Source organism: Somniosus microcephalus, chromosome 5 (assembly GCF_052327205.1).
Source record: "Somniosus microcephalus isolate GS21.2 chromosome 5, FLI_Smic_1.0, whole genome shotgun sequence".
In the NCBI taxonomy this organism is placed as follows: domain Eukaryota; kingdom Metazoa; phylum Chordata; class Chondrichthyes; order Squaliformes; family Somniosidae; genus Somniosus; species Somniosus microcephalus.
Genome location: NC_140991.1, coordinates 193,513,246 through 193,525,648, shown reverse-complemented (window position 1 = coordinate 193,525,648; position 12,403 = coordinate 193,513,246). Strand labels below are relative to the sequence as shown.

At 49.6% G+C, this 12,403-nt stretch overlaps 1 protein-coding gene across 1 annotated transcript in view; it reads right to left on the bottom strand.

Annotated features, from left to right (window-relative positions):
• LOC147117497 (ubiquitin-conjugating enzyme E2 E2) overlaps nucleotides 1-12,403 on the bottom strand; it is a 554,464-nt gene that overhangs the window by 50,450 nt on the left and 491,611 nt on the right. Inside the window, exon 4 of the mRNA XM_085988520.1 lies at nucleotides 1,805-1,937. Within this exon, the coding sequence (XP_085844646.1) occupies nucleotides 1,805-1,937 (133 nt within the window). The remainder of the gene's footprint in view (nucleotides 1-1,804; nucleotides 1,938-12,403) is intronic.

The window sequence follows — 12,403 nt, the reverse complement described above, 5'->3', positions numbered from 1 at the left end:
CAGTTAAATGACTTTAAGTACTATGTTCGACAGTTGTGTGAAGCTTTTTTGCTGGGTGGGGACCGAACGGCAAGAAGGGGAATCCCGTGGGACTCAATTTTGAGATGGGGATTGCTGGAGAGTCTGCCCGAGTCTAGCGGAGCGGCAATTAATTTAATGTTCAGTTTGGCTAGATTCGTGATTGTGCAAAGAAGGAATGCTCTGTTTTTTTAAGGGGCGGAGAATCAATCTATAAGAGTATTTTAAATATAAGCTAAAAGACCATTATAAGGCTCTGTGGATGTTTTATTCAGAAAGGAATTTAAGGACAGTATTTTACAACCAATTTTTAAAGCACAATCGATTAATATATGTTGCAGGTGACAAATTAAACTTCAGGTTTTGATGTTAAAATGTGGTGGCGGAATGGCTGTGTAGGGTGGTGGAATTGATTTGTATCATACGATGTAATGATCACGATGTTGTAAATGTTCTTAATGTTCAGTAAAGTATATTAATAAAAAAATAAAAAAAAGTTGGTAGCACACTCACCTTTTGAGTTGTGAGTTCAAGTCTCACTCCAGGGACTTGAGCACATAAATCTAGGCTAACACTCCAGTACAGTGTTGAGGGAGTGCTGCACTGTCAGAGGTGCTGTCTTTCGGATAAGACATTAAACCAAGGCCCCATCTGCTCTCTCAGGTTAAATCTCACCTTAACCTTCTTTGCTCTAAGGAGAACAGTCCTAGCTTCTCTAGTCTCTCCATGTAACTGAAAACCATTATTCTAGTAAAACTCTCTGCAAGGCCTTGACATCCTTTCTAAAGTGTGGTGCCTAGAATTGGACAGAATACTCCAGCTGAGGCCTACCATGTGTTTTATAAAGATTTAGCCTAACTTCCTTGCTTTTGTACTCTATGCTTCTATTTATAAAGCCAAGGATCCCATATGCTTTTTTTTAAACAGCCTTATCAACTTGACCTGCCACCTTCAAAGATTGACATGCCAAGCTCCTCCCTCACTATAACCACCCAAATGTTTGGTTTTCTTTTTCTTCTTTTAAGTTCAACTGCCACTTTCTGCCTCTTATGAAATTTGACAACCTGCTCCTTGTGCTGTTTGGTTTGCCCACATGCTGTTTCAGTCTCCTGCTCTCTATGCTTGTTGTTCAGCAGCTTGTTTTCTTCCACTTTCTGGGCTCATGGTCTAGCAGCATGCTGCCTCCTCCTCCCTCCTTGCAGTCTTGGCGCGTGGCAGTGTGAATATTGCGGACTGCTGCCGTGACAAACGGGAGAGGGAGAAAAACAAAGGAAAATGAATTGAATTGATGGAAACAAAAGTGAAGGAAGAGTTGGAAAGAGGGACAAATATGTGAATGAGAAACAGGGATAGAGAGGAAGTGAAGGACAAAGAGGAGAGAAAGAAATAGAAATAAAGAATGATTAGGAGAGAGAACAAGAGAAACAGAAGTGAAGGAAGAGCGAGAAAGAAAGGAAGAACTTACATTGAGAGGAATGAGAAACAGACGTGAAGGAGGTGTGCATGAAAGAGAAACAGGAGGAGAGGGAAACAAGTGAAGGGTAAGTGAGTGTCTTTTGCAAAATTTCCAGTACTAGTATCCTTGGCTAGGTAGAAGCTGGTGGAAGGGTAAGAGAATTTTTGGTGGGGTCCAGCCCAAAAGAATTGGAATGGTGAGACCAGTTCGCAAATGTTTGAGAACTTCTGCCATTATTTTGTTCAAAACACTTTCCATCACCATACAGTTTACATTGTTAAGACAAGTGCTTTTTGCTTTTGCTTTATTTTGCTATCCAGCAGTACGCACCTTGGGTGGCTTGAAGGGGTAGTCAGGAGAAAATGTGATATCTAAGAAGAAGACACCACCCTCATACACTGAACCTGGGGGCCCCAGGATAGTTGACCTCCATTCATAAACGTTGTCTCCTTTGGGCCCAGCACTGCAACAGAAGAAACATTTCATCATCAATATAAATGGAAATAATTACTCTGCATGATACAGGAATCTCAAAAAAATTATGCTTATAAATTTATACGTTTATATTGTATCAGCAGAAGGGGAGGGTTATAAAGGGGGTATAAAGAATTCTATTGAAGTGTGCTCTCTGTCTGATCAAGACAATGTTAGACAGCCTCATTGTGCAAGAACAATCTTGTTAAGAGAACCCCAGTAACCTCCTCCCCGCCATGCATGGCGGTATTTAGTTTAGGTCTTAAGATACTTAATTGGATTGTATGTTAGCCAGAAAATAAAACTTGTCAATTAAATGCCACCAGATGGCTGTTACAGTATTTAAATTTGTTACAGAAAGTTCAGCCACAAAGATAAGAGCATTAGAAGATTAAATACATGTTGATCTATATAACGAGACTGCCTTTTGGGGCAGAAGTTAGAGTATCTTGAAACCTTTGTCTTCCAACAAGCATCTGCCTCTATTTGTCACAACTGGAGAGAACTTCTAACGAGAAAAAATTTAATTATGCCAAGTTGATTAACTACACAGAAATTTGAATCAGTACACTGAACTAGAGTGATAGCAAAATACTGCGGATGTTGAAAATCCGAAATAACAACAGAAAATGCTGGAAAAACTCAGCAGGTCAGGCAACATCCGTGGACAGAAATTTGAGTTGACGTTTCGGGTCGAACCCTTCAGAAGGGTTCGACCCGAAACGTCAACTCAAATTTCTGTCCACGGATGTTGCCTGACCTGCTGAGTTTTTCCAGCATTTTCTGTTGTTATACTAAACTAGAGTGTTGCCCTTAAGGACCAAAACTACATGTGAATCCATCTACACCTCATTTAAATTGCTTTTACTTTGCATTTAGTGTTGTGCTAGTGCCACCAGTTGTCATGCAGATCTCGTACAGCTGCTGAAAAGCACCAAGTAAACTGGGTAGATTTGCTGAGGATGGTGATTTTTGCTGAGTCTTTCCAGCAGGAACCGGTTAAAAAAGCAGCTTTAGTGTGCCACGAGATAAAACAGCTTGTATGGTTTGCTGTAAAGCAGGTGTCCAAATTAAGGTCTATGAACCATTTCCAGCCCTTCAGCACTGGCCTTCTGGCTTATGAAATGCTGACATCTCAGTTCTATCTATGCTTGAATTTGCCCTCTGCCCCAGAAGACAACCTGCTCGCCGACCCACGCTCGGATCTCACCCCGATCCACGCTCGGATCTCCCCCCCCCCCCCCGCCCCGACCCACGCTCCGATCCCCCCCTCCCACGACCCGCGCTCCGATTCCCCCCTCCCCGACCCACGCTCCAATATCCCCTCCCCCGACCCACGCTCCGATCCTCCTTCCCCTCCCCACGCTCCGATCCCCCCTCCCCCCACCCACACTCCGATCCCCCCCCACCCATGCTCCGATCCCCCCTCCCCCGACCCACGCTCCGATCCCCCTCCCCAAGCTCCGACCCCCCTCCCCCTGCTCCGATCCCACGCTCCAATCCCACACTCCAATCCCCCCTCCCCCCACCCACGCTCCGATTCCCCCTTCCACCGACCCACGTTCCGATCCCTCCCCCCGACCCACGCTCCGATCCCCCTCCTCCGATCCTCCCCTTCCCCAACCCATCCTCCAATCTCCCCCCGACCCACAATCCAATCCCCCCCGACCCATGCTCCGATCCCCCCTCCCCTACCCATGCTCCGATCCTCACCCATGCTCCGAAATCCCCTCCCCGTCCCACGCTCTGATCCCAACCCACGCTCTGAAATCCCCTCCTACGTTCCAATCCCTCCCCTCCCGCTACCCATGCTCTGAAATCTCCCCCCGATCCACACTCCAATCTTCCCCGCAACCTACACTCGGATCTGCCCCCGCGATCCCTGCTCTGATCTCACACCCCCAACTGTTGAAAACCATGCTCTTTTATGCACCATATTTTGCCTACATCTTAAGTACATGTCACAGATAAGACCTCATGACATATCTGTTCCTGAATATTATGAAAACAGCCTATTCACGTAAACAGTTGTGGTTGCTTACTTCAAAGATACTTTTCTCAAACAAGCCTTCCTGACTTAACTGTTCTCGAATCCTTTGAAGAGTAGGTTTATTAATCGTTATCTTTCTATACTATAGTTAATGGATCCCTCTACCTATGTTTATTACACTAGCCACTAAAGTTATATCTTAATCACTCATGGTTGATGTCATTACTGTCACTTATTTCTTTGCACAAGTATTTCTCGTATATAATACTCAGACACTAAAAGCAGAAGATAAGCCATGCTTTTTTTTAACCTTAGGATTTACAGCACAGAAACAGGCCATTCGGATCAACTAGTCTATGTCGGTGTTTATGCTCCACACAAACCTCCTACCTATTGATTGATTTTTCAAATTTAAATGTGAAAGAGAGAAAAAGAATAAGATGAAAGAGAAAGAGAGGGGAGAGAAAGTAAGAGTGAGAAAGCGAGAGAGCGAGAGAGAGGGGAGAAAAAGAAAGAGAAAAAAAAGGACTTGCATTTATATAGCACCTTTCATGATCTCAGGACATCCCAAAGTGCTTTACAGGCAATGAGGTACTTTTGAAGTGTAATCACTGTTGTAATGTAGGGAACGCGGTAACCAATTTGCGCACAGCAAACTCCCACAAACAGTAATGAATTAAATGACCAGATCATCTGTTTAATTAAGGTGCTGGTCGAGGGGTAAATGTTGGACAGGACACCAGGGAGAACTGCCCTGCTCTTCTTCGAATATTGCCATGGGACCTTTATGTCCACTTGAGAGAGCAGATGGGTCTCATTTGAAGGACCACACCTCTGACAGTGCAAAATTCTCTCAGTACTGCACTGAAGTGCCAGCCCAGTTTATGTGGTCAAGTCTAGTCTAGCTTCATGTCTGTTGACTTGCTGTTACGACAATAATTCACTTAACATTACAAAAATATCATAAATTAACAAAATTAAATTCACACAATACAGACCGAATTGTTACAAGTGCGCATCGGGAATTAGGGTTGCGACTCACCCTAGTTTAGGTTGGCACTCTCTACCTCCCCTTACTTCCCTGAGCAACATTATTTGTTTCTACTACACCTCTCACATTGTTCCAGGACCCTAGTTTCAAGTCCTGCAGCTGCAATTGCAAAGTGAAAAATTGAATATGGTTACCAACACCAGACAGGAATTTCTGATCGAGTGTTCCCATTCACAGTACGCATCTGCGTTCAACCACTTCAGCTTACTCTAGCGGCAAAAGGATTCAGAAAGGGGGCATCCTGAGCAGCACAGAAGGGAAGCACCCTAAGTCCACTCTGATTTTTGGCTGTGAATGTGGACACATGAATCAATTCCCAAAGCACTAACATGGATAATTGGCAGCCATTTTAGGAGTTACATCAAGCTATTTTTAATCACATTGGGGGAGAAATTCAGTTGTTTGGGCCACCCGTTAGCGCCTTAAGAGGGCGATAAGTGGGGCGCGAGGCGGCTAGCGCCCAGGCGCAGCGAGACCTGCACCTCTCGCGAAATTGAGCAGACATTTAGCGGCGGCGCAAAATCGCAACGCCCGCTCAGCTGCGCGCGCAGCTCCTGACATCATTTCATGGTGCAACGCCCTTGGGGTGCCCCAAACCGGAAATTCAGTGGCGCCCCCCCTCCTTTCCGCCTGGCGCTCCCAGCGACTGGTTGGCTGGAATGGTTCCCAGTCGCTGTGGGGCTGGGGGGGCTGTAGGGGGTGGCCGTGTGGTGGTGTTGTTCGCGTACGTATGCCCAGTCAGTTATGCCCCTGACTGTTTTGTGAGCGGTTCGAATCGCTCCCATGCCCCTGGGTTCTAGACACCAGACTTAGGTACAAGGCGGCGGTACAGAGAAGACTCGAGTAGACAGGTGGTTGGATGTAAACAAAGCCCAAGATTTTATTGAAGAGGAAAAACTTGATACAATCTTATGGAAAAAATTACTAGCGTACACTTCTACAGGCAAAAATACAAATGCAAAAGAATAATAATAACTATACTTATACAGGGAATGGGGAACACACGGCACATCGAGGGAAACCAACTATCTTAACAATCCCCTTATCCCACCCCCTATACCTAACTAGATTAAGCTATGAGGGGTCAGAACTTCATGCTCACCAATCAAAAGGTTTGTTAGACTCAAAACAGCGGTTGGGTTCGGGGTTCGCTCTTGGTGCTCTCTGGAGCCTGCCGTCGTCACGTGGCCTCCAGGCGCTGCAAGGGCGTTGTCCAGGTTCGAGTACCCCAAAGTTAAAGTCTCTGTTTGGGTACTTTACCTTGCAGGGATGATTCTTCGTCGACAGCCGCCAGATTGAGTTGGTGTGCAGTTATTCGAAGGTCGGCTGAGGCTGAAGGCCCGATAATTCGAAGCCTCCCCTCAGTTCATCTCCTCAGTTGGTCTTCTTCAGGTGGCCTTTCCTCCGGTGGTCTTCCCTCCTCCCCTCGTCGCGCCCTGCCCCGCCTGGCCTGAATTGTCCGTGTCCGCCCGACCCGGTGCCGGGGCTAGTTCCAGATGGAGTGGGAAAAGGGCACGGGCAAAGGCCAGGGGGTAAGCACAGGATGGGGAAAAAGCGGGAGCCACGAGGGCGAGGGGCCGAAGAGCAGCAGCACCAGCACACCAACCAACAAAGAACACACCTAAGAAGCACCTTGCTACCCGAGGGGGCCTTCAATTATACCTTCGTCGAAAACTCTTATCTGCGTGCCAAATCAGGTTAGTTCTTTGTTTTAATCTTGGCGGGCTATTTTAAATAATGGTAGCAATCCATATGAACTGGTTTTAGATGGCTGGTAATCGCATCTACCGGCCCGATAATTGACTTGTATTGTCCTGAAAGTTCCTTGATGGGCCTGTTCAGCCTCGATGGCTCTGTTAATCTGTTTCCAATAATATATGTAGACTGCTTGATGGCCTTAACTATAGGCCTAAACTGAATTTAGATTTGTCTCCAATTCGGTCTAATGCATAATTCAGAGTCCTGTCTGGTTCCAAAATACAAAGTCTCTCTTCACAGAAGCCTGCAGCTTGGTTTCGATTTCTCCAAGCTGTCTTCATTGCAGAGTCCATTTTAAAATCTCACAGGCTTGCTGCCACGAGGCACGGACGCCATCTTGGGTACCCTTTTGATTTAAAATGTCCACACAGGGTCCCGTTTATTAATAACAGCCTTCGGGGAATGCAGAAATTTTGCAAATCTTACAGGGCGCTATTTAAAGGGGGCTCTTCCTGGCTTCTTTGTGGTAGCCATTTTTGGACCACTCCTTCTGTGAGAGAGAGAGAGATTTGCAGAGAGACAAAGGGAGAGAGCTTTCTGCATTGAGTCAGCGCTCGCAGAGGTACTTCTGGCTTCTGACCAGATCTTTGTAGTTGGTTTGCTTTTTCACTGGCATAACCTTGAGTGGCCACATACTATGGGGGCTGCAATGGGTGGAAACGTCAGGCTTCTCCATTACATTGAGAGGGCACAGAGACGCCGAGAGAGAGTGCCAATCATGGCCAGACGGAGGAGGGCCAACAGGCGGCGGCACACGAGACATTACCGTCCCAGGGTTTTCCGCCAACAGTTCTCATACCTCAACATGTCTGAGGAGCAGTGTTTTCGGAGGCTGCGATTCAGCAGGGAGGTGGTCACTGAGCTCTGCCACCTGCTTCAGCCAGACCTGCAGCCTCAGCTGAGGAGCAGGACGTCTCTGCTGGTGGCAGTGAAGGTCACAGTGGCTCTCAACTTCTATGCCACCGGCTCCTTCCAATCCGCTACTGGGGACATTGCCAATATCTCCCAGTTCGCGGTGCATTTCTGCATCCGTCAAGTCACGAATGCCCTCCTTAAAAGGAGACGTCGGTACATCTCCTTCCCCATGACCCTGGACAAGCAGCAAGAGCGCGCAATGGGATTTGCAAGAATAGCGGGCTTCCCCATGGTCCAGGGCGCCATTGACTGCACGCATGTGGCTTTGCGGGCGCCGCAAGAGAATGCCGAGGATTACCGCAACCGGAAGGGGTTCCATTCGTTGAACATCCAGTTGGTGTGTGACCAGACAGCTGATACTCGCTGTCAATGCCCGCTTTCCAGGCAGCAGCCACGGTGCCTTCATCCTGCACCAGACTTCTGTGGCAGACCTTTTTGAAGCCCCGGTTCACCCAGGAAGCTGGCTTCTTGGGGACAAGGGCTATCCTCTGTGCACCTGGCTGATGACCCTGCTCCGTGCGCCCAGCACCCCTGCTGAAGAACGATACAATGACAGCCATCAAGCGACCAGGAACATAATTGAGCACACAATCGGCGTGCTCAAGCAACAGTTCCGCTGTCTGGACCATTCTGGGGGAGCCCTTCAGTACTCACCTGAGCGAGTCTCCCATTTCGTTGTAGTGTGCTGCATGCTGCATAACCTGGCAATCCTCAGGACTCAGCCACTGCCACCAGACATTGGAGCACCAGCAGAGGAGGAGGAGGAGGAGCACCAAGACAGGAGGGAGGCACAAAGTGCAAGGGCCGTCCGTCAGCGGCTTATTGCAAGTCGGTTCTAGGTCCTCTCTGAGGGAATGGCTTGTGCCATTGAAAGAACATGAATGGAACCGTTCCCCAACCCCTAAGCCGGTCAAGGCAACAAATAGTTCAAAGAGCAAACATGCACATTCTGAATAAAGACACTTCTTTATTTAACAAACTGTGTGCCCTTCCCGCATGACAAAGTAATAGAGAGAAACCCCCAAAAAAGCAGTCAGACACATAACTGGCTCTCACAACCTGGAGACAATGAACAAAAGAGTAACCAAAAAATGACCACGATCCTCGGCCTTCAATAAAAAAATTAACAGCATTTTGCCACACCTTCTACTTTTTGCCCTTCGAGGGTGATCTGCTTCGCTTGCGAGATTGGCCCCTTCCCACCCTGCAGCTCCTCCGCAATGGGACCCCAGTGGCTGCAGCAAGGCTGGGGGAAGGCTGCTGAGTGTCAGAAACTGAGTCGGCAGATGCCCTTGAGGTACGGCCTGGACCAGCTCTGGGCCTGGAGGGCCCGGCTGCTGACTGCTCCAACTCTGCATGGGCGGCAGCAGTCTGTCCTACAGGTGGTGGCAGCTGCAGTGGAGAAGTAACGGTGTTGGCAGCAGGAATGCTGCCATCCTGACAGAGGACAGCCACTCCCTGGTTGGAGGACACACTGGCACTCCCACGGGGCAGAACTGTAGCATGCGGAGCAATCTGCTGAAGCACAGACTGCTGGCCTGCTGCGGCACGGGCCCCGGCGATTCGTGCCCGATCCAGCGAGGGTGGCAGCAGTCAGTGCTCATGTGGCCTCAATCTGCGTCTGCATCAGACCAGCCACTGACTGCATTGCACCACTAAGCACTTGCGTGGAAGCCGCCTGTGCTGCCTTTGCTGCGCCGAAGTCCTGGAGAATCCTTGCCTGTGCTGCGCCGAAGACCTGGAGACTCCTTGCCAGTGCTGCACCGAAGTCCTGGTGGAATCCTTGCCAGTGACTCAATGGATTCGGGCATCCTTGCCACTGCAGCCATGAGCTCAGTGTGCCTGTGCTCCGCCTGGGCGCTCATTTCAGCGAGGAGCCGCACCTCTTCTGCGCTCACTGTAGCAGGACTCGAGGCCAGGCTCTCCCTCCGGGGAGAAGGCCGCCGAGCTTCCCTACCCCCCCTGCGTTGCTGCAGCCCGCTGGCCCAGCCCCGGAGCTTCACCCTCCTCAGACAATTCGCCCCCTGCTCCCCTCCAGGGAAGACGTGTCCCCCTTATGGCCATGGGCTGCCTCGGCTGAGGGTGGCATTGATGGTCCGGCTTCCTCTTCCTCCTCGCCTTCAGAGTCACTCACAGTGGCAGCTTGAGCGCCCGCCTCCTCACCTGGTGAATCAGCATCTGAAAGCAGGGAGGTACAAATGTTGCTTTAGCGTGAGGACAGGGCAGCAGCGAGGGAGGCATGAGTGCTGCAATGCACGGTATTGGTTCGATAGTGGCTAACGATGCTGGTGTGAGGCACAAGTGGAAGGAGAGAGGTCAAAAAGGTGATGACCTTACCATTGCTGTCCAGAACGGGGTCGGCATCTCCAGTGGTGACGGGGCCAATCATCCGGCCTGCCATAATCGGTTGGACTCGCTGCTCCAGATCGCTGAGGTCTTGAAGGTGAGGCCAGCCTCCCCCGGTCCGTTGCTGCTGCCTCCTGTTATGGGCCAGCTTGCCCTGCAAGAGAAAGGACGGGCTCTGAGTACAGTGTGAAGCCCTGATCTTGGCTGCACTGCTTCCCATGGTCGATTAGCCCTTACAGTGTGTAATGTGCGTGTGAGTTTCATGAAAGGCCCATAGGTGTTGGATGAGGGCTGGGCATTGGGGCTTTCAGGACCCTTTGGCCATAAAGTGAGGTGGACATGCAGAGATGAAGAGGATACTGAAAAGGGTACTCGCCCTGACGACCCGAGTGAGGTCGTTGAACTTCTTCCTGCATTGCACAGGGGTCCTAGGCACTATGCTGCTGGAGGTCACTCTGTGAGCCACCTCCCTCCAAGCTTTGCGATAGTCATTCGACAGCGGCCTCCTGCCACTGTCCGGAAACAGGATAGATCACCTGCGCTCCACCGCGTCAACCAGAACCTGCAAGGCCCCCTCACTGAACCACTGCGCTCGCTCCCTGGCCCTCTCCATGGTCCTAGGCGTTAGAATGTGGCAGCAGGTCTGTCCAGGCCGAGAATCAGGGCTCCGATGCGCAGAGTGTGGCTGCAATCCAAGATCGAACCTCCCCTTTAAGAGCTGACCAGCGCCAGCGTGTCTGCGTGCAATCGCTAACTGGCCGCACCTGCGCTGCGCCCGCCCTTGGTGGTAGCGCCTCGCTTCTCCGGCTTAGCGCCTTAAGACAGTCGTGCAGCGCCTATTTTAGCGCTCCAAGCACCTCCTGGGGCGAAGCAGGTCAATTTAGCAGTAGGTGGCGATAATTTGCGCCGGGTGCTAAATTTCGCGCCCGCTCGAGTATTACGCCCCAAACGTGGCGATACTGAATTTCTCCCCCATTATGTTTCACACTAATATTTCCAATCTATACATTTTATTAGCGTGCAATATAATGTGCATAGATGTTCAAATCAGTTTTCCAAACCTCACACTAAGAAACAACAGATCTCAATGAATTTCCAACCGGAACATAAACAAATACAGGCCAGACAAAATAAACTACTGATTTAAACTAAAATGAATATAGAAATAATACACATCAATTGTGTTCTTTTCATTAAAAATAGCTAGGATTGAGCTGCATTGAGCAGAACAAACTGCAAATGAAGTCAGATGAACATTTCTACCAATGTGTATGAATATAAACCAAATTACTAAATACCAGGGACTTTTGATTAACCACGTCGGATGGAAGCTTGTAAACGGAATAAATAGTTAAACAAGACTGGGCAAAGCCCCTATTTCTACCATAATTAAAATCTGTATGAAATATTTTGTTTTCCAAGCAGCCTAACAAAACAAGCATTGATTTTCACTACAAAAGGATACAATAATCTACATAATGTAATGACACCATATTTGAATTTCCTTCCCCAGTTACCAGTGTACGCAGCACAGCCACCATACACAGCACAGCCACCATACACAGCACTAGCACCATATGCTGCACTGGCACCATACGCCGCACTGCCATTATACGCAACACTGGCACCTTACGCAGCACTGCCACTATATGCTGCACTGCCACCATACACTGCATTGCCAACAGACGCAGCAATGCCACCATACGCAGCACTGCCACCATACGCTGCACTGCCACCTTACGCAGCACTGCCAGCATACGCTGCAGTGCCACCTTACGCAGCACTGCCACTATATGCAGCACTGCCACCAGACGCTGCACTGCCACCTTATGCTGCACTGGCACTTTACGCAGCACTGGCAATTTACGCAGCACTGCCACCATAGGCAGCACTGGCACCTTACACAGCACTGGCACCATAGGCAGCACTGCCACCTTACGCTGCACAGCCACCTTAGGCTGCACTGGCACCTTACGCAGCACTGCCACAAAATGCAGCACTGCCACCAAACGCAGCACTGCCACCAGATGCTGCACTGCCACCTTACACAGCGCTGCCACCATACGTAGTGCTGCCACCTTACGCAGCATTGGCACCTTACGCAGCACTGGCACCTTACGCAGCACTGCCACCATACACAGCACTGCCACCATACGCAGCACTACCACCATACACAGCACTGGCACCTTATGCAGCACTGCCACCATACACAGCACTGGCACCATATGCAGCACTGCCACCATACACAACACTGGCACCATATGCAGCACTGCCACCATATGCAGCACTGCCACCTTACGCAGCACTGGCACCTTACGCAGCACTGGCACCTTACGCAGCACTGGCACATTATGCAGCACTGCCACCTTACGCAGCACTGCCACCAAATGCAGCA